General features: G+C 45.5%; 1 protein-coding gene across 1 annotated transcript; it reads right to left on the bottom strand.

Moving 5' to 3' along the window:
• Window positions 1–14,384: 14,384 nt before the first annotated feature.
• On the bottom strand, window positions 14,385–18,086 carry LOC101769129 (vesicle-associated membrane protein 721). Its single transcript, XM_004955680.2, has 5 exons — window positions 17,736–18,086; window positions 16,385–16,526; window positions 16,161–16,281; window positions 15,992–16,054; window positions 14,385–14,807 (listed from the first exon to the last, which is right to left on the bottom strand). Exons 1-5 carry the CDS (start codon window positions 17,923–17,925, stop codon window positions 14,655–14,657), a joined length of 669 nt encoding a protein of 222 aa, XP_004955737.1. The 5' UTR covers window positions 17,926–18,086; the 3' UTR covers window positions 14,385–14,654.
• Between the last annotated feature and the right edge of the window lie 4,890 nt (window positions 18,087–22,976).

The following is a 22,976-nucleotide window of genomic DNA, read 5'->3' as shown; positions in this document are numbered from 1 at the left end:
ACTGCGTCAGGTCATTTATTCTTTCTTTTTCTGTACAAGGATAGTGGGGTGGTGGTCCTTGTTTATCTGTCCCTGACGGTTTTGAATAACTCCGGATATTTAGACTCTAGGTCTTCCGCTTTTTCCCAAGTAGCTTCGTCCGGAGTATGATTGTTCCATTGCACCTTATAAAACGTGATACTCCGAGTCCGGGTATCGCGTGTCTTTTGATCCAGAATTCTAATAGGTTTCTCCTCATATGTTAAATCCGGTTCGAGCTTAATTTCTGGATCCTCCAAAATTTCTTCTGGAACTCTTAGGCACTTCTTAAGCTGGGATACATGAAATACATCATGTATAGAGGTAAGTTGATCAGGTAATGATAACTTATATGCCACGGGACCCTTTTGTTCCAGAATTTCATAGGGACCAATGTACCTTGGGGCTAGCTTACCTTTTACTCCAAAGCGCTGTACGCCTTTCATTGGGGATACCTTTAAGTATACAAAATCTCCGACAGAAAATTCCAAGGACCGTCTTCTTTTATCTGAATAACTCTTCTGCCGGGATTGAGCTATTTCTAAATGTTTGCGAATTGTCCGAACTTTCTCCTCGGTTTCCATGACCAAGTCCGATCCCAACTGTGTCCTTTCTCCTACTCCTGACCAATTTAGAGGAGTTCGGCATCTTCGGCCGTACAAGGCTTCGAACGGTGCCATCTTAATACTAGCTTGATAGCTATTATTATAAGAAAACTCGGCTAGGGGCAAACATTCATCCCATAGCTTAGAGAAGGTAAGGACACAGGCTCTTAACATGTCTTCTAAAATTTGATTAACCCTCTCTGTCTGTCCTCCAGTTTGAGGATGATAAGCAGAACTTCTAATGAGGGTAGTACCCATGTCCTTTTGCAGTTGCTCCCAGAATCTGGAAACAAACTGGGAGCCTCGATCGGAGATAATGGTTTTTGGCACTCCGTGCAAAGATACAATCCGGGCTATATAGAGTTTGGCATATGCCGACACGTGGTGAGTAGCCTTGACTGGAATAAAATGAGCTGATTTGGTAAGACGGTCGACAATAACCCAGATGGAATCATATCCCTTTGAAGTGGTAGGTAATCCTACTATGAAATCCATAGAAATATCTTCCCACTTCCAGACAGGAATTTCTGAGGGTTGTAACAAACCTGCTGACTTCTGTAATATGGGTTTAACTCTTTGGCAAGTGTCACACTCTGACACATATTTTGCAATTTCCGGTTTCATTCTGGGCCACCAAAATCTTTGCTTTAAATCTTGGTACATTTTATTGGTTCCGGGATGAAGGGAGAACTTGGATGAATGTGCTTCTTCTAAAATTAATCTTCTCAGGTTTTTATCCTCTGGAACTACTATCCGGTTTTTGAAATATAGTGCTCCGTCTTCTTCTTGATGAAGTTCAGGAATCTTCCCCTCGGCTTTTTGCTGGTAAAGTGCTTTAATCCATGGGTCTTCCTTTTGGGCCGTTATGATTCTTTCTTTTAGGGTATCTTGAATCATAACATTTTGGAGGGTACCTTGTTTTACTATTTCCAAATTTAAGCCGTCCATTTCTTCACACAGGGTCTTCAGGTTAGACTGAATGGTAGCACAATGGCATTGGGCTTTTCTGCTTAATGCATCGGCCACCACATTAGCCTTACCAGGATGGTAATGAATTTCTAGTTTATAGTCTTTAATCAGCTCTAGCCACCGCCTTTGCCTCATATTCAAGTCCATCTGAGTGAAGATATACTTCAAGCTCTTGTGGTCAGTAAAGATACGACATTCACTACCTAAAAGATAGTGTCGCCATATCTTTAGTGCATGCACCACGGCAGCAAGTTCTAAGTCATGAGTAGGGTAGTGTTCTTCATGACGCCTCAACTGACGAGAAGCATAAGCAATAACCCTGCCTTCTTGCATTAGAACACACCCGATGCCTGTTCCTGAGGCATCGCAATATACATCAAAGGGTTTTTCTATATCAGGTTGAGCTAGCACTGGGGCTGTAGTCAATAATTTCTTTAAGATTTGGAAGGATTCCTCACACTCAGGTTTCCATTCAAATTTTATATCCTTCTTTAATAACTCAGTGATTGGTTTAGAAACCTTAGAGAAATTGGGAATGAATCTACGGTAATAACCAGCCATTCCCAAGAAACTTCTTACTTCATGAACAGAAGTTGGTGATTTCCAATCCAATATATCCTTGACTTTTCCGGGATCTACTTCAATTCCTTTTTCGGATAGTATATGCCCAAGAAATGGAACTTTCTTTAACCAAAATTCACACTTACTAAATTTGGCATAAAGCTGGTGTTCCCGGAGTCTATTTAGAACAATGCGCAAATGTTGTGCATGTTCCTCTTCATTTTTAGAAAAGACAAGGATATCGTCTATAAAGACAACCACAAATTTGTCCAGTTCCGGCATGAATACTGAATTCATGAGATACATAAAATGCGCTGGGGCATTTGTTAATCCGAATGACATAACCAAATACTCATATAGTCCATATCGGGTGGAAAAGGCTGTTTTTGGTATGTCCTCGGGTTTTATCTTAATCTGGTGGTATCCTGATCGAAGGTCGATTTTTGAAAAGACTTTGGCTCCAGACAATTGATCGAACAATAAGTCAATCCGTGGCAGCGGATACTTATTTTTGATGGTTACCGCATTCAAGGGACGGTAATCCACACATAGCCTTAGGGTACCATCTTTCTTTTTAACGAAGAGAGCTGGGCAACCCCATGGTGAAGTACTGGGTCGGACAAAACCCTTATCCAACAATTCTTGGAGTTGTGTCTTTAATTCTGCTAGCTCTTTAGGCGGCATTCGATACGGTCTTCTAGAAATAGGAGCGGTGCCGGGTTCTAATTCAATAGTGAATTCTACCGCTCTGTCAGGCGGTAGCCCAGGCAAATCTTCTGGGAAGACATCTAAAAATTCATTGACAACAGGAATAGATTCTAGAGTCACTGCTCTAGTCTTTTTGACCATCTGGTCTAAACAGGGGGAAACGGGTAATTGGAGTTCGAAAGAATGGCCCTGGTCATCTTTCAGGCTAACAGCTCGTGTAACCACATTAATTTGTACTTCATGTGCTTTCATCCAATTTACCCCCAAAATAATATCTATTCCTTGATCTTCCAGAATTAAGGGATAAGCTCCCACTTTATTTCCTTCTAGATTTAAAATCACATTGCGAGCTACTTGATTGGTATACTGCGTAGCACCAGTAGCTTGAATAGCATATTTGACATCTAAAGTATGAGCTTCTAGTTGATGTTGTGTGACAAACTCTTTACTTATAAAAGTATGTGATGCACCAGAATCAAATAAAACCATAGCAGGATAATTGTTAATAAGGTACATACCTGCTAGGATTGGCTCCCCTTCTGGAATTTCTTCTACAGTCATATAGTGAGCTTGTCCCGTCTTGGTATTGACAAACTTGCGACGGACAAACTTTTGTCCAGAGCCTTGGCCCGAGGTCTGTGCTTTCAAGTTCGCGTTTCCACCAATTCTGGGAAAACGACAGTCTCGGGCAAAATGTCCTGGCTTCCCACAATTGAAACAAACCTGTGGGGTTCCTGAAGGAGTAGGGTTCCGAAACCCAAAAGGTGGTGCAGTTCCAGGGCGAGGGGTAGTATTGGGAGCTCTGGCATTCCAGGACTGAAAAGGTCGCTGCTGGAATGAGGGATGATACATGGGTCGGGGAGGACCTCTATATACCATCCTCATCCTCTGTGGAGCATTTCCAAAATTTCCAGAAGGAACAGTCTTCCTTTTTAATGCTTCTTCCTTTTTCAACATTTCATCTAGTGCTTTCATCTTTTCTTCTGCGGTAATGGCTGTACTTACCGCAGAACTGTAATCAGCGAACGTGCAGGTGGCTAACCTTTCCTGCATTCTGGTATTAAGCCCCCTGAGATAACAATCTCTCTTTCTGGTTTCAGTATTGACATGCTCTGGAGCATATTGAGCTAAGTGGTCAAACTCATTAGTATATGCTAGAATGCTGCGAGTGCCTTGCTGTAATCCCAAGAACTGTTCTAGTTTCATCCTCATGACGCCCTCGGGTATAAACTGTGCCCGGAAGGCCTCCTTAAAATCTTCCCATGTGATTTCCCTTCCTGCTGGCTGCCTAGCCAAATGACTGGTCCACCAAGTTGCTGCGGGACCCTGAAGTTGAAGCCCTGCAAACTCGGCCTTCTGGATGGCAGTACATTGGGGGATTACTCGAAATTTTTGCTCCATGGCCTGGAGCCACTCATTAGCTTCCAAGGGATGTTCAGCTTTTAAAAAGACTGGGGGACGTGTTTCCAAAAATTGGGTGTAAGACACCCCTTGCTCCGGCTCCCTTCTACGTCCACCGTTGCCAGTATTCTGTACTATCATTTGGAGTAGGCGGGCTTGCTCTGCCCCAGAATTCATTAAACTGGCTATGGCGTCAGCCAGTGTAGGTGCTCGGGGTAAATCCTCTTCTTGTCCTCCGGAGCCTGAAGCTCGGATTTCTCTGGGATCCGTCATACTGCCAAGAGTAACAAGATATTAATATCTACTGTGCATTCTTATTGACAACTCGTTGCATATATCACACATCATGCTTATACACAAACCATACTTATATACATACTTATTTATATTACATGCTTAGGAGTTAATATTTACAAAACCCCTTGGTACCACTTGTCCATCACTCATATCTTACAAGAATATATTACAACATGTTCCAAACAAGTTCACGTCAACCATCGTAAGGAAAGATGCCCAGTTCTTCGGCATTTACGCCTAGTCGTGCCATGGCTTCTCGCAGGACGTCTTGGTCCACGGTCATCAAAGTTTGCCCTGGGGGAGCAACGGGTGGAGCTTGATTAACAGAATTCTCACTTCCGGACTCCGGTCCATAATCACTCCAAGTGCGAGAAGTATCAGAGGTGCTGATTCCAGAATTTCCTTCCATCTCTTCTGGCTCCTCTTCTTCTTCGCCTTCCTGTTCTTCTTCTCCCCACTGCTGCATGGGACCATAGCCCTGAGGATCTAGTCCATCGGCATTGGCATTGGCCCACGCAAACTGTTGATGGCCCGCAGGGACTTCGCCCTGATCATCTTCCATATCCACATCAAAGCCTTCTAGATTCTCGTGAGCATATAAATCTATCTCAGGTTCTGCCGGTGGCACTGGATCTTCTTCTATTACAGGCACTAACTGATCTGCTTCCTCCGGGTTTTGGGGTTGAGGCTCTTCTGGTGGAGGTGGTGGAACATTGATCATATTTTGTGCCGGTGCTTGAGCTTGCATTTCTTCTAAGGCTAGACGAAGCGACAGGATTTCGTCTAGCTGCTGAAATCTCTCCGCCTCCAACCTGTGGACATTGGATTCAGCTTCTTCTCTTGCTCGATCTGCCATGCTTCGACTTGCTTCAATAAATCCTTGCAGTGCCTGAAGTTTCTCTTCATAATCCTCAATCCGCCTGGACTGCTCTCGCATTACTTTCTCCATCTCATGCTCCCTTGCCATTGCTGCCTTCTTGTACATTTCTTTGTCATACCGGGCACCCATTGCTTCCATCCTAGTATCTTCGTTCTTCTGTTTCTGATTGTAGTATTCCCGGATACAAGCTTGATGTAGATTATACATAGCAGTCATGTAGTCCGAAGCAGCGGCTACTAACACATCGTGCTCTACACGAGATGTGTTCTTCAAGGCTTTGATCCTTCGCTTCCATATCCCGTCATCTTGATGCTTAATTGGATAGAATCGAGCAGAGCTCGATCCTATTTCCACCTTATGGTTCTCACACAGCTCCGTAAGAGCTGTCATGGCTGCCCTTTCTATAGTATCATGGAATTCGAAACCTGATTCCATTACTTCCTCCAGGCGCCAATTAGGATGGTTATCATCATCTGGAATATGCACATACACTGTGCAATATTGCTTATGTCCAGTATCTTCCTTCCTCCAATAATACTCTGGGGGACTATGGAAGCCCAACTCTTGTAGTGTCTTCCAGAGTAACTGCACAAACCCTGGTTTATCCAGATAACGGCCACGAGTCCACCCATCTCTATCCGTGTAACCTTCTTCGAACATCCTATAAAAAGAAACGAGATCAGGTCTAGCGGCACTCCCCAAACCCAAAAGTTTTTAAACATGCAATGCAATTATGATGCAACGATTCCTACGTACTTTCAGACTCATATACACACTCGTAGAAAAATTGGTGGCATCGTAATTTCTCCCTAATAAACTACCGAATACTAGCGACACGCAGCAAACAGTTAGCATCTGCAAAACAATCAACCAGTTAACACTACTGCCACCTGTGACTCTTTTTATTATTTTAAAATAGAGTCTCAGCATTTGAAAGGTAATATTTGTTGATTATCCCAACCTACGGCTCTGATACCAGCTGTGGCGGAACCGCCCAACTTAAGCTGGTTTAAGTGCGTCTAATTGCTGTCGGAGCAGCAATTATCCGAAAACGCACCTAAAACAGCATAAGTCCGGTAGTCCGTCGAGTGTCCCTAGGACTCCTCGAAGGATCCACGACGTGTCTCATAGCCATACATCAGGATAATATCCGCGATGGGATAATATCAACAAATATTGCATTTTTACATACATAAAGAGGTACGAGTTATTACAAGACTTTTAAGTTGAAACAAACTTAGTGATGCATAGTTAGACAAGCTCTAAGATTAAACATAAGTAATTTAGGAGAAGATGCGTCGATAACGGTTTTCTAGAGTATTGAGAGACTCAGATCAATACTCTAGGTCTTCGGGGTCTCCTCCTCGGTAGCTTCTTGTGGAGCTTCTGAAAGATAACCACAAGGGGAAAACCCTGAGTACGGGGTACTCAGCAAGTCTTACCCGACTAACCAATATAATAGTTTTTCTTTGGAATGCATGTTGGCTTTTAGGTGTGCTTGGTTGACATAATTTTTGCCGAAAAGCTTACTATGAGTGAGGCCTTAGTTTTGTCTTTTAGTTTAGTTAAGTTGTTACCTAACCATTCTAGATGGTAACAGAAGTAAAAGCAATCACAGCTGTTGATTCATACAGTACTTGGCAACAAAAATTTTTATATCACATGAGTTCATGCTACGAAGCTCAACAGTGATCAAGTGCATTCATAACCGAGAATTGCGGCGATCCGGATCAATTTACATCCTGCAGGAGAGCACCCGATCACCAGCATCATACGACTGTACAGGTCGTACTAGCAACCTCTCGATTAGTAAAGTCAATGATTAGGAACACAACTACCCGGACCCAGGGATGCACCCCCACATGGGACCCCACGTCTGGCCTGATCCCCATGTGAGTTTCAGGCTACACCCCTGCCAATCTCCAGCACGTCAAATGCGGGTACGAAGCATTCCTGATCATCGAATTTACTAACCTACTGGGCTTTACTGGTCCCATACCCAGTAAGTGATCAGATGTTATCACTTGATCAAGCGGTTAAGACACGGCCCGGTCCTTAAGCAGATTATAAGCAGACAGAACTACATCTCTAGCTTCTGTCTGGTTCTATACTTCAAACTATCTTTCCTAAACAGCATGTATGATCAAGAGTTTTTCCCTAAGGTTGGTAAACCAAGCATGTAAGCGAGTAAGCAATTCTAGACTTGGGTAGTTTCTAGAATTTGAACAAGTGGCAAAGATGTCCTTAAATCAAGGCATAATCATACACAAGAATAGGTTTCATCCAACTCCTAGACCTAGTGCATACAATAACCAATTAACTTATAACTAGTCACATGAAATAACGACTCCAAAATAGATAGGCATAAATGCACCGGGGCTTGCCTTGATCGTTAAAAAGATTAGCAGACGCCGATGGATTCACTTCACAGGGGACAAATTCAAACACCTCCTCGGACTCCAAAGGTTCTGCTGGAAATTCCCAATAATCCTCTTCTGGCGCTTCTGGATCTACGGTACATACATGCAGGGGTTAGAATGCAAACTTTTTAAATCAAGGACTATACAACTTTCCTTCATGATAAAGTTGCAAGCCAACAAGGACTATACGACTTATCACGAATAGGTTGTAAGTCAACACACAAAAGAAATCTAAAAAGATTAATCTAGATTTTTATTTTCTTGATTAACCCTTCCTATAGCTTTTTCTTTTATTTTTAGAAAAAGTGGTAATTACTTTCTAATCTGAAAATCTAATTTCCTATAAGTTATGAATTATTTGTGATTAATAAAGCGTTATTCATATTTTATATATTTTATAAATATTAAGTATTTATTTACTTACCTTAAAAGGAAGGCATTAAATAAATACTTAAATTTTTATTATTTTCCTAGGGTGTAAAAATTTTAATGCATAAAGAAAAATAAAATAAGCCTAACAAAATTGGTTTCACTAATTTTGGACATTCCTACAAATTTCTGTGATTAAAATGGTGTAAAACGATTTTAAACGGATTATTTTACTAAAGAAATCTAACTTTTCCCGAAATTCCCCCGGAAAACTTTTCTCACTCACCCACACTCTACCCTCACTCGCGAGCACTGGGCCCCCACGACGCGGACCCCACTTCCACTATTCTCTTTACCCGCCGGCTCTTTTCTCCGTCTGTCGGCCCTGTGGGCCGATTCCTCCTCCTCTTCCTCCTGGTAGCCCAACACCGGCCCACGGCCTCTTTTTCTTTTTCTTCCTTTCACGTGACGCCGGCCTGCACCCGCTGGGCCCCCGACTCCTTTTCTTTTCGGCCGATCGCACGCGCGCTACTGGGCCGCAAAACGCCGGCCCAAGATGGCCGCACCGCTCTGGCCCGCGTTTCCTCCTCCTTCTCCCTCACTGTCATGCGGGCCCGTTGCACAGCACCCGTCTTCCTCCTCCCGCCAGAAACGCGACCGGAACAGGGGGCGGCGCGGCTCGCCGGCCGGCGCCCTCCCGGCGGCGGGTCTTGACGACAACACCAACCCCAAACCTACACGACCTCGTGCGCGGCGACAGCTCCCTTGGAGATGACCGGAGCTACCTCCTCCACGGCGACGGGCGGCGACACCTCCGGTCGGCCATCGTTACCCGCGACTACTGCACAACCTAGCTAAACGACTACCCCGACACCATCCTAGGACCCTAGGGACTCGACTACGACTGCTCAAGAAGAAAGAGAGACAGCGCGAGAGGGTTCTCACCGAGAGCGGGCGGTGCGACGGCGGCGGACAGAAGCGGCGGCGATACAAGGTGTCGCGGCGAGGAAGCTGAGCAACAAGTTGCTGGGGTGATTGGTGGGATGTAGGCGGAGGTGTGGGCGGAAGGAATCGACGAGAGCTGTTCGGAGGTGGTCGAATTTTGCTTGGCGGCGGCGTCGGGCAGAAAAGGCACGGGCGGCGGTAAAAGAGCGACGGTGAAAACGGCGGCGCGGGAGCGGTAGTTATTCAAGCGTTTACCCCTCGCATGGCTGCCACCGTGGTCTATCCGTAGGTGTATGTGGCGAGGAGGTGGCCTAGCTTAGCTGTGCTGGCGGAAGACCGACGACGGCGGCGGCGCCACGTCCTGGTGCTCAGTCACCGTCTTCTGGCGCCCGCGATCTTCAGAAGCCATTGGTGGTCGATTTGCAATCCGACGGCCTCCCTTGTTTAAACAGAACTTGGAGATAAACTCGAGCTGATCATCTTTTATTTTGGCGTCGGTTTGAGATAAACACTGAATTTAGTGGAATTTGGATTATCTCCTCGAGTTCTTCTGACTGACGATTGAAATCTCATTCAGTTTCGTCAGACGTCAGCAATTTCATGGAGCTCACTTGATGACTCGATTTAGTGGTCTAAATCTCCTACCCTCAATCCAATTTCTTCTCAAACGTGTTCTATAACCTCCCAAGTTTCCATTTTGCCCAAGAACACTCACCCTTCTTGATCTATATTGCTCTGAATTCGAACTCAAAGTTAATGTACTGCTGATTTTCAGACTTAGCAAAAATTCAGAGCTTCAGTCACTTGTGAGTTTGTGCTGACTTTGAGCTCGAGTTTGATTTCCTTCCTTTTATTGTTCCTGGCCAACAACTCATGATTATTGTAGTCCAAGATGCATACTTCGATATAGTGTAGTTGTCTTGATGCACTTAGTTGCAAATTCTCCCAGAATTCAATTTCCAAAACAGACTCTAAGCTGTTTTTCCTGGAACTCTATTGTCGGACGAGGAACAGTAAACGGCCCTTTTCTTTTTCTTTCTTCTGATTCATCTGAGAGATTTAGCACTGCTTGGTTCCAAATTGGTGATCCTTTAGTCCCAAATATTCTTATACTTGTACTTCACACATTTAACAAAAATTTTCTGAATTTCAAATTGAAATTCAAATTTCGGTCAAAATTTGGCCGAATTTGACCCTTTTGCTGTTTTTCCTTCTTTTTCTTTTGAATTTTCTTCTGAATTTTTCATGGCTACTATATTATTATGAATGGTATTTATTACAGTTTCCCCTGCTGATTGTCGCACGTGGTGGCAAAGAGTGGTCACAGAACGGCAGAGACCGGGTCTGTGGAACCTTGCACCAAAGGAAATGGGCCCGACACGGGTTGGGGGATTGATGGGGAAGGCCGACACAGGAAGCGACCTCCGGGTGCGCGGATGTCGTGGGGCTAGGTTCACCATGCATGGTTAAAGAACTCGAATTGATTCGTCTGCCTCTCACAGCTTGAGATTACTTGATCGCTATGTCACCCTGAGTAAATGAGGAAATCTGATGATGGCAATGTTGTTGTTTTTATCTACACACTTGTTTGGCTCGATGTTTGCTTAGAATAGGTTGCACAACCTAGACTGGTAAGTAAATCTAGAACCGGAGCTAAAACTCGAAAATAGGTTACTTAGTGCTTTTGGCAAAACAAACCCTTCAGCCAAGAAGCCTTGCATGTCTAGTTGGAAGAGTAGTTGGCTCCTCCCTGGTTAAGTCTTGTTGAGCTTAGTAGCTCAGCCTTGTTATGGCTCCTGTTTTTCAGGTGAAGTTGCAGTTCCCGACCCTTCCCTTGTTGGCGCTCGGCCGCCTCAGCTCCCGCCAGGCTGGACGGTCGAGTGGGATCCCTCCTCGGACGGCGAGGAGAGGACTCAGTGATGTTCTGGCTGGCCTCGCCCGGACGTCCGACCCCGACGAAGTCTTCCGCTAGCTTTCTCTGTTGATCTTGTTTGTAAACCCTAATGTTGAATTTTATGGTGGAACCAAAATGAGTAAAACTTGTTCAAAATCCGTGGACTCGTTGTATTCTCTGTAACCGCTCGCCTTGTGTGGGTTGCTGAACTCGATCCTGTTTAAGTGGTTAAATCGGATTAAGTCCGACGGCGCTTCGTGTTGGTTTGAGTTAACCAGGGGTGTCGCATGTTAGGCGGCTAAATTTTGATTAATTAAGCTAATCCGAGGTGGATCCGCCACAGTTATTTTCCCCAACTCCAAGGTAATTTGTTGCAGCCATCATCTTCTTCATGTTTACGCAGTGTTGATGTGATATATATGTGTGTGCAATGTGTGGCTGGTGATTTTATTCATATATGTGCAATGTGTGGCTGGTGGTTTCATTCATATATGTGCAATGTGTGGCTGGTGGTTTATGCAATGTTTATGCCTAGTTTACAAATTTGTGTAGGAGTAGCATCTGTTTGCTAATGTGTGGCTGGTGGTTTCTTTCATTGTACCAGTAATTTGTTTCCTATTTTTGTGTTATGCACTAGATAAAAAGTGACAAGGCAAAAAGGTCAAAACGAAATACAATTTTGTTCTGTGATTTGTGTGTTGAGCAAATTAGAGCAGGAAATTGTCACAAAGGTACCATATCTGCAAGAGGTTAGAAGACAATTGCAGAAAAATATTACATGATAACTGGTTTGAAGCATGACAAGACGCAGTTAAGGAACAGGATTCATCAACTGAAAACACTATATGCCTTCTAAAAGAACTACAAAAGCAGAGTGGCCTGGGCAAGAATGTTGATGGTACTGTTTCTGCCCCAAAATGGTGGTGGTAACAAAACACAAAGGTGAGAAACATTCACTTTAGGGCCTGTTTGGATACACCCTCATAAACTTTAGGACACTCATAAAGTTTAGGAGCTAGAAATTGGTAGTCCTAAAATTTATGAGTGGGTTGTTTGGATGGAATCATAATCTTTAGGATGTTGGATGGGAAATAACTTTTGTACCCCTAATTACTCCACCCTGCTCCGTTTCTAGCGCCGTGGAGAGAGAAGGGGAGGGGCAATAGGGGTAAATGATGGGTTGGGGACCACTTTTAGGAGAAAAATGACCCATTATGATGGTTTGGTCCTCCTAATGAAAAGAACACTCCTAAACATTATGAATGCACTTTTATGACATATGTTTGGATGCACAAGTCCTAAAAGTGGACTAAAAGTGAAGTCCTAAAGATTATGAGTGTGTATCCAAACAGGCTCTTATTCGTATCCAGTTAACATTCACTTTATTTGCATTGTTGACCTGTCTAATATGAACATGCAATTCATTTGCAGGGAAAATTAGAATATAAGAAATTACAGGATGGTGCTCCAGAGTACCTTGATCAGCTTGAGGAAATGTTCCATGATGTTGTTGTGGATGGGTCCACCTCATTCATGCCTGCAGCTGCAGAGGAAGAGGAAAAAGATGCTGAGGATGGAGAGAAAGAAGATGCTGATCACGATGGTTCTTTTTATGACCTTGATCATAGCTCAATGAGCAGTAACACCAGGAAGAGGTCAAGTACAAGCACCAGGTCCACTGCTACTAGCCTTGGAAAGAAATACATATTATTAGGTCAAAGGACCATGAATTTAAGACCTGCACCAAAGATTGCAAAACCCTCGGTTTGCTCCATACTTCAATAATTGTATAGGAGCTATAGATGGGATACATGTACCACTTATGGTGCCAAGTGATAAGGTGGTTCAGCATACGGGGAGACATGGATATACCACACAGAATGTGCTGGCTATTTGTGACTTCTACATGAGGTTTATATTTGTTGTTAGTGGATGGCCAGGATCGGTACATATATGAGAGTGTTCAATGATACCATAACCAAATATGGTGACAAGTTTCCACATCCTCCTCCAGGTATACTACTTTCTATACGATATTCTCTTCATTTGTACAAATATAGTGTCAACTTCATTTACCTCACAAAATTGACTTCATTTGTAGGCAAGTTTTACCTAGTTGATTTAAGATATCCTAACCGTCCCGGTTACCTTGCACCATACAAGGGTAGGAAGTACCATCTCCGGAAGTTTTGAAGTGGCCCAATGCCAAAAGGTATGAAAGAGACCTTTAATTATGCACATTCGTCCCTTAGAAATGTTATCGAAAGGTCCTTTGAAGTTTTGAAGATGAAGTGGAGGATTTTGTTAGGTATACCAAGTTTTCCAATGCACAAGCAAAGCAAAATAATAGTATTATGCATGGCAATTCACAATTTCATTCAAGAGAATGCTATTGCCAATAGAGCCTTTGATATGTGCGATCATGATGAAAATTCTATTCCTATAGCCGAACCATCAAACTCTCAAGGACATGCGACGAATACCCAAGCAAGGAACGAAGACCATAACATGAATGAATTCCGTGATGAAATAGCTAGTGGTTTGTATAATAGATCGTAGCTAATGTGTATGGTTGTGTTGTAAGGACATTGCCAATGCATTGTATTCTTTGTGTTATTTCATGTTTATTGGACAATGAAAATAGTTGAATGTGTATGGTTGTGTTATTTCATGTTTATTGGACAATGGAAATAGTTGAGTGTGTATGGTTGTGTTATTTGAATGTATTTCTCCTTCACTATTTGAAAATGATGTTGGCCAAATCAGAGAAAAAGAGACAAGATAGAGGGACAGCGCTACAACCAGCCAGAAAGTTGGCGGAAAAAAAAAGAAACGATGGGAGAGGGAATAATGAAAAAAAAAGAAGCACTAGGAGAGGGAATAGCGCGGGAGGAGGAGGCAGCAGCGCGCTAGCCAGGGAAGATGAAAGGAGAGCTACTGTTATCATTTACCACCAAAGATGCTAAAATTTAACACTGTATCTAAAAACATCTCAAGATACTAAATTTTAACCTCCTCAAGATACTAAATTTTAACCCTCCATTTGAGGGTGAGTTTAGCACCTGGTATCAAACCCTCCATTTGACGGTGAGTTTAGCACCTGATATCAAGTTGAGCCACTTTATCTGGCTGTTCGAGCCATATATAGCCAAGGGCCACCCGTCCAGCCCAACGAAACAATTTCAATGGCGAGCCACTGAGGTCACCCGTCCTCTTCACTTGTTTGATGTCCCTACTGAACCTGATTCTCAGCGCAAAACAAAAACATCAGCACAAGAGTCGTGGAGAGCAACTCTAGTTGAACAACCGGGGCGATCTGGAGAGCAAACGTAATAACCTCTACTGATATAGCGGAACGGACCAGGGTAGCATACAAGCTATACAATGCACAATAGTAGCATCCAAAATTACACGACACTCAACCCCCACTTCTCACCCAGTCACTTCCCCCAACCAACCAACCCAACAGCAATCAACCACCAACCACGGACACAGACATCAGGAACGCACACTCTCTGTGATCACCAAGAATAATCAGCGCCACTAACAGAGCAAAACTCTCCATACCAATCGTTCTCGCCATCTCCTCACTTCTTGCCGCAATTGAAGCCGTGGCACACCGACAGGATGATGATGAGGATGAGCGCGATGATGATGCCCAGCACGATCAGCTTGATCTTCATGTTCTGCAGCCACATCTTTCGCCGCACCTTAGTGCCCTGCTGCCTGAAATCTTGTGCCTGCAGATAGTGTGTACAGATTCTCATAAGAAACAGGTACAGGCATGCATTGAACTGTCATATAAGAATACGCAGTAGAAAAATTAATCGCAGTTAAGGAAGCTTTCAGGTATTGTTCCAGTGTTGAGCATCTTTACTATTGCTAATTATTTCCGCATTTCTCAACATTTGCTATGCTCATCACAGGACATAAATAGGTAAAGCCACACAAGTGTCAGCATCGAAGATCACATTGAGATCTCAAATTAGATCTCGAATTATTATGCGTAAGTTGGACAACTCACATTAAAGATGCAGCGTAGAAATATACAACTTCAGAAATTAACATAGTTAATTAAAAAATTAACAAGTTATGCTGCATGCTTCACCAGTGTAATAGGAACAACACATATCTTCAACCAAGCAGTCAGTGCAACTAATGCCAGTAAATTAGGCAACATAGGAATTAGGGAGTAACATAACAGCGACCTAATCAAATCAGTGAGAATCATTGTATAGGTACAGTTAGGTCCACAATCCCACATTACATAATTCAACCAGACATCAACCTAGGAAGTAACATGGTGTTTCTACATGCACAAATGCTAGTCATCTTGCAGAAGATTGTAGCATGGCTAAACTACAGGAATTCATGGTCTTTTAGACAACCATGTGCCACGATATGATATGAACGCTTCACCTTAAGAGTAGCAGAGCTGAGTCATCTGACAGAAAATTGCAGCTGGAGGATCTGCTGATCTTTAAGGCAGCATTTTCACAACATGATGTTTCAACCATTTAATTTAACTCTATTACAGCAATCATGATTTTTTTCGACTAACAAAGAAACGCCTATTCTAGCAATAATATTAGCCATCCATATCGCAGCAATAATGACACTTCACCAACAACGCCTTTGGTGCTTTACAGCTTTAGATAGATTGAGTAGCACAGATCCTAAGACTTCTATGTAACGCATTGAATTCATTATGCACTAACATTAAGAGTAAGCTATATCCAGGCTTGCCTCATTGTAATGGGAAAGACCTACGAAAACTTCTATATGAATTTTTTCCTTGACATTATAATAAAGTTTATAAGCTCTGTAGATAAAAAAGATTGGATGATTACTGTCTTCAGTATATGCAAGAGTTATACGCAAAATTAAATGCACTAATGGTGACATCATAAAGAAAATCCATTACCTGAGAACGCAGATTTTCAGTCTTGTCAACAAGCAGCTCAATCTTCTCACCACGGTCCAGAACCTGAATATCAGAATTGTAATACGGAATCAGGACAACATTTGAGATGTACCATCTTTTTCCAGTATAATCAGAAATGTGTATCTTTTTGGATGAGTTAATATAGTACCTTCTCAATGTTCTCCATCATAACTCCTTTAACTTCTGAGACTTGGGCCTTCACCTTGGCAAGCTTGCTGACCTCCTCAGGGTGGTCCACACAGTACTGCATGTGCTCTTTAAGTTTTGATCTTTAAATGGTACAGAAGACAAATAGGTTAGTTAAAGCCTTAAAGGGAGTCAAAATGGTACATGTGATTGATCAAATATCATATAAAAGACAAAGGAACATACCCAAACTCCCTGTTCAAGCTGTTTGCTGCTGCAGTAGCTGCTTTCCCACCACCATATTTTTTGGTGAAATCTTCCTTAACTCTGTCCAGGAAAGCAATGGGAACTTGTCGCCCGACTGACTCAACAGCAACTACACAGTACGCTGTAGAAAAGCGAACAATATTTATCATCAACGTATTGTACAAGTATTGGACTATTGGCAGATAGAGATAAACAAGCACCAAAACACAAATACATTGATCAATGCTTCATGTTAAGTTGTTAACCTATGACGAACCTTCACAATGGATGGATAACAAAATTTAAATGCAGTGATATTTGTTTCAGGTTAACCAAAGGACTTTGAGAAAAATGGAAGTAATAGAACTTCCATATTTGCATAGCCAACTATAAGCTGTTAATACGCAGAAACATATTGCCAAGTTTTCAATTTGGTCAGCCATTATGAAAAGTAACAATTAACACGCAGGCCACAAAGACAACTAATAATACAGAGCCTTTAGTATGTACTATGTATTGCAGCAAACTTCACTTGCATAATAACATGGTATATTTGTTGTAGAACAACCTGCGACATATTGAAATGGGGATGGGGCACCTAAGTCATATCAGGCACTACGAGCTTGCTACTACAGCATTTATCACATAACAAGCTGCAACATCTTATATTAAACAAAGAACCAAATGAAGATACAGTTTACCTAAAAAGACCATAACATCAACAAACAACAATAGAAACGACAAAGTGAAAGCCTCTTCCGATGACCACAAACAAAAGCAATATAGCACGTATCATTCCGTCATCAGATACACATGCCGGTGCCTTTATTCCCCGCGGAAGGCATGACAAAACACATCCGGCTGCAATCGCAGTATTGTCCATACCCCAGAAAAGCCCCGAATCTGTGATACGTTTGCCACAATCAAGGATGATTCAGCCTTAACGATATGGGACCAAAACACACATCACGCAACGGGCCTATATTCTCTGCTGCCAAATACCATGCAATCATACATAATATCCGGGGCCTAAAAATAGACATTTACAACAACTCCCGACCCTCCCGAAAGCACATCTCAACACAAGCTGGAGTTGCGGCGGAGTCCAAACAGCTCCTCCGCTTGCTAAGCGTAGCAACAAACCCGCTTGACTCATATTAGCCTCTAAGCAACCGTCAAATCCAACCCACCTAACTACTCGAGACGACCTAACCCTGACCCCACCAAGCGGATCGAGCGAGCTCCTCGAGATCTACGCGCGGAAAACCCCGAATCGAGCCCGCGGCGGCGCAGATCCAGGCGGAACCGAGCAGATCGGAGCGACGGGGGACGGGAAGCGGGAGGTACTCACTGAATCCGTCCTCGACGAGGTAGTTGAAGGTGTGGCCGTCGCAGTTGTAGGTGAACTTGTTGTTGCTGGCGGGGAGCTTCTGCAGGCACTGCGCCGCGATGGTGGTGAAGTTGCCGGTGAACTCGGTGTACTCGGCCAGCACCACCGTGCCCCGCGCCACGAACGCGTAGATCAGCTGCTGCTGCCCCATCGCACTGGCTCAGCTCGCCCTTTCCCTCACCTACTAGGCTCGGTCCCCCCCGCCGCTCTTCCGCTGCCGCCGGTGGAGGAGCTCGCCGGGGGTGGTGGGGGATGGAGGGAGCGGGAGGAGGAGGAGGAGGGGGAGGGGGGAAAAGGGGAGCTTGGCAATGGTGGTGCGCGTGGAAAGGAAAAGGGGAGAAGAAATCGAATTCTCGGGGTGGGTGGGGACGCGGCGGGTTTTGCGAATGGGTCCTCGGCGGGACGCGGTATTACGGGAAGACCCACTGGTTTGACCAGTTTTGAGGTTTCGTTTCTCTCACGCTTGCTTATCCGTTCCTCGCTTTTTTGCCACGTCTACGCGTATAACGGTGCAACTGTAAAGGGTTTGTGAAAAGACGCGTGTGGGAGGTGTTCCGTATTCCTTGTCCTCCAACTGTTCCCCAAATTTGAACACTGTATTTCTAGAAGTTAGCAAGTAAAAGTCATCATCTATGACTCTAGAAATGGTTAGGCTACCAAAAGGAGAGCTAAAACCATAACAATTGCCAAAACAGCTACGGTACCAGCTTAAAAGGAAGTTTCGTTGTCCTTTACAAATTGCAACAAAGAAAAAGAAACTTCTTTTAAGAAGTTATTATCAAATGACTAGAGCTGAATTTCTAGCAACTGATATTAGCCGTCGTACGTGTATCACTCTCCTCTTTTTTCTTTTACTTTTATTTTTCTTTAATTTTGTTTGGCTTCATCTTGTTCTTTTGCATGTTTTGATGTGCAATTCATAGAAGTTGCAAAAAAACAAATAATGACCAGATAAACACTTAAAGTACACCGTCAACTAGGAGGGAGTTATAATTCTAAACAGTTTGATTTCCTAGATAATTTTTTAAAAAAAAAGCCTTGTTCCTGCCGGTGAAGCCGTGTGAAAAGTTTTTACATGTCGACCTTAGCCGTGTGAAAAGTTTTTACATGTCGGCCTTAGCCACTCGAGCGATCCAATTTCATCATGGGTGGTATCAGCGACGCCAAAACCAAATTAGCTGATTTTGCCCTGATGCACTGGCCCTCCCCTTGCGTCTTGACGCACCAGCAATCCAGCCAGGGTGCCCCGTTGTGATCCCCCGATGACAAGCGCAGCAGGTGTTGATTGGCCCCATCCATTCGGAGCCAGCAACCTCCGGACTTTGCTGGATGCTGAAGCGAGGAGACCCGGACGGTGGCAGCTAACCTTGTCGCCGGCAACAACGACCGTGCTCCCTGCTCACCGTCTCAGAAAAGTAAGCGCAGGCGCATCGGCCGGTTATCTTCTCCCGCTCCGGACCTTGCGTCGGCGCGATATTGCGGGCTAATCCCAATCCCACGCTGCTGCCTTAGGCCTGTTCGCTTTAGCTTATAAGCCGGCTGAAAAGTCGAAACGGCTGATTTGTTGTGAGAGGAAAACACTATTTGGTGGCTGATAAGCCGGCTGAATAAGCTGAAGTAAACAGTTTCAACTACCGTTCCAGGTGACGCGCCGCTTTCAGGGCCGGGCGGTGGCGGCGCGGCCTGGTTTGGACCCTCTCGGTGGCACCGACCTTGCAGCGGCGGCCACACGATTTCGGGCGGTCCGTGCCGTGCGCGAGGGTTGTCAAGGATTCAGGGACGGAAAGGAGGCGTGGACGCGGTGGATTACCCGGACTGGATGCAGGGGTACGGGAATGGTGTCTGTCTCTGCTCTCCGGCTAATCGGAGATGGCAAAAGTTACGAGGTTATACAACACGCACGAGCGTGCACGATGTGATTTCCTTTTTAAGTGCAGCAGGACGGAAACCACGCACGCAGGTGAAATCGATGGCGGCTCATGCATGGTGTGTTAGCCTAGCCTGCTCATACATGTCGATCGACGACGCGTTAACCAGTCGGCTCGTACCCCCGCGTTGCTGCTGTCTGAGATGCGCGTACGAGCAAGCGAACGAACGCGTCGGACAGGACCACCCGTGCTTGCGCTTGTCCTTGAAGCAGCATACACGGGGGCAGTCTCGTCTCACGCCGGCAGCGCGAGCGAGCCAGGTCGTTTTCTGTTGCCAAGTCGCCGACGTCGGAGCTGCCTGCAGCCGCCGCTGTCTCCGATAGCCACATCCGAGCCCGTGAGGCCGAGTGGTCCGTCCTGAACTTGCCTGGTGACCACGCAACCGCGCGCCGCGGGGCGTTAAGCCTTGATTACGATCGACGAGACGAGCAAAGGTACCCATACGACCATACCCTGCTGCCGCTTGTGCTTGTGGTTCAGGCCATACATCACCCATGGCAACTGGTGCCTGGTGGCCTCTATAATTCTGTTCCTGCTTGCACCTGCAATTCTGCATGCGACCAGCGGACCAGGCCTGCATGCAACTTTTTGATTTTTGATTTTTTGGCCTGGAGAATCTGTTGCGTCATTGGCTCATTGCGTGTTGCCGAACCAGGAGTCCATAACCGTCCGATAGATCGATTAGCAGGCCTGGCCTGCCGCTGCCGTCTGCCGATTAGGATTCTAAATCTAATCACCAGATCACGTGAGCGCCGTCAGCCGCCGCAATCTCGCCGAGTCGCCGTCTGGTCCAGCTGCGCGCGAACTGCGATTCTGCGAAGCTACCGCCGCAATCAAGCCTGCATGCAGGCAGCGACTCCACTTCTGGGGCTCTAACAGCAGGTCTGACTTCTTCACAACAGAAGCTACCGCGTGAAGGCGTGATCACGTGATTCGCTGAGAAGGTGCAGGTAATGTAATACTGTGCCTATTTTGAAGAATACTAGAACAATGATGCTTTTTAATGGAAGCTAAGAACTCATCCGTCATTTAATCATTTTGTATGAATAATTATGGTATTACATGAGGAAGTCTACGTGCATTTTAACTATTTGCATTTTATAAATGTAGACCCCACTTTATATTTTATATTTTGCACCAGGGAAAAAAACGTTGGTACGGGCCTGTTGTGGTTGGATCTCGCTCCGCGTCCGTCCGGGCTCCGGGGCCGCCCGTAGGGAGCTCCGGTCAGGCGAGAGCGAGACAGCAACCAGACGGTTGCTTTCCGTGCACGGCCGCCTGCCCGGATGGGTGACCGACACCGTGTGGTGGTGCCCGCGCGCCGGATCGCGACGGGACGGCGCGTCTGCTGCTCCCTCGCGCTCGTGCTCCGCGCCTCCGCCCCGGACAGGCACGGGCCACAGGCAGAGCCGGGCTCCAGCGCGGCAGGTCCGTGGCCGGCGGCGAGGATCTGCGCGCGCGGATCCCTCGCTCTCGCTCTCGCTCGCTCTTCCGGTGTTGATCGATCGGGTACCAGTCGCATGCGACTTGTGCTTGCCAAGGTGGCGGCGTGGAGATGGCACGGCTCCCTCCGTGCAAGTTCCCGGCTTGGATTTTTTGGCTGCTGATGGGGATTGCTCGATCTAGTCCTATCCTCTAGACAGGCCTTCTTTCGCTGTAACCCCTCTTCACCCTAGGAAATCCCCGCCAGCAGCCGAAAATCCTCTTATTCTCTTCTTTTGTATGCTACTGGTCCATAGATAGATACCATATTCCATTTTTCTCAAGTGTTCTGTTAGATTTTGTAATATCCTTTTGTTCACATGCCCGTGGTACAAATATGCACCCTTTTTGGAAAGAACGGGTGGGACCAAAACAAAGGAGGGGACTCAATTATCCTTTCCTATGGCTCCACTCTATGCTCCATCTCCCCCTGTTTTGCTGCACGAGACAGTTTTTTTTAAGGGAATTAAGGCGGGCAAGATGCTAACCTGAACTTGTCATTAAAAAATATGGCAAACCACAAATTAAATCAGCAACTGCTAGTGTAGTTCGACAAAAGCAAGAGTACAAAGGATTACATCCTGAGTTGCGAGCCGCAACGAAATAAAGAAAAAGACAGTAAAAGAAGAAAGCACAACCCTAACCTAGGACAAAGACCATAATCTGCACAAACCGAAAACAATCCACCATTCTCTACAGAGTATCGAGACCAAGCAACATACTTGCTAGCTTCACAAAGCCGGTGTGCTACCTTCCACCTCTCGTAACTACGCCTCGTTGCCGCCACCCTCCAACCACATCCAACAAGGGGAGGAAGCCTTGAGGGAACGAGAGATCGCCACAACAGCGAGGGAACTAAAAGCAGAAGGAGAACACCTACCAAAGCTTATCTAGAAACACCGACCTCCCTTCAAGTTAGTGGCAGCACCTTTCTCTGCACATCCGAGCCCCCACCTACCGCCATCCAATGCCCAACAAGGGGAGGAAGCCTCAAAGGAGGGAAGGTCGGCTACAATGAGCGCACCCGACATTTGATTTGATGACACCACAAACAAGGAGTGCAGTGACAAAGAAGAGACGTCAGAACCAGACAAATATCGAATCATGGATGAAGCTAGCAACCATATAAATCAAGGCCATGACCAAAGGAAGAAGAAGATGATGGGGCTTAGGGAGAACCCACAGGCTTCCTTAGCGGTGGACCGTGCGGAGGTCAGCGACCTCCCCACGCACCGGTCGCGACGCTTTCACTGCAGGACCATCGGCAAAGCAAAATGCTGCAAGGTAGCAGCAGAGCCATGAACACTTAGAGATTCAGCAAACTTGCAAGCAGAGGTAGGGCACCTCCTGAAGTGGAGGTGGGGCACCTCCCACACACTAGGCGTGGTACTTTTGTCGCACATAATGGTGAATCTCCATCAAATGGCTACCAGTAGGGAAGACGAAGTACCTCAAAAGAAAATGAAAGTACCTGCGCCGCCACCACGGTCGTCCACAATGGTGGCCGGCGATGGAACCGGGGAATCCTAGCCAGGGTCGAAGGCATCCACGGAATGTCGCAGACTCACGCAGCACTGCTGCTATCAGAGCCGGGTTCACAGGACCCTAGCTCCCTATGCCCCAGGTGACCACGGGCTACTCACCCCGTGGATCACCACGGGACGATGTAGGGCAGTAGCAGGGCCTCGTCGGCGTGGTGGAAGCTCGACCCGGCGAGCCGATGAAGAAGCAGCAGGTAGCAGCTTGGTAAAGTTTGAGCCCGCTGAGGCGCCCTCTCATGGATCTGCCAGGG

This window comes from Setaria italica, chromosome II, assembly GCF_000263155.2.
Source record: "Setaria italica strain Yugu1 chromosome II, Setaria_italica_v2.0, whole genome shotgun sequence".
Taxonomy (NCBI): domain Eukaryota; kingdom Viridiplantae; phylum Streptophyta; class Magnoliopsida; order Poales; family Poaceae; genus Setaria; species Setaria italica.
Note: the sequence above shows the minus strand (reverse complement) of the source record. Positions and strands in the feature narration are given on the sequence as shown.

Bases quoted from the DNA above. Each gene is read 5' to 3' on its own strand.
- LOC101769129 (XM_004955680.2), bottom strand. From the start codon at position 17,925: ATGGGGCAGCAGCAGCTGATCTACGCGTTCGTGGCGCGGGGCACGGTG. The intron at 16,282-16,384 runs GTATGTTCCTTT...TACCATTTAAAG, and splicing joins AGCTTGAACAGGGAGTTTGG to ATCAAAACTTAAAGAGCACA. The intron at 14,808-15,991 runs GTAATGGATTTT...CACTATCTGCAG, and splicing joins CTGAAAATCTGCGTTCTCAG to GCACAAGATTTCAGGCAGCA.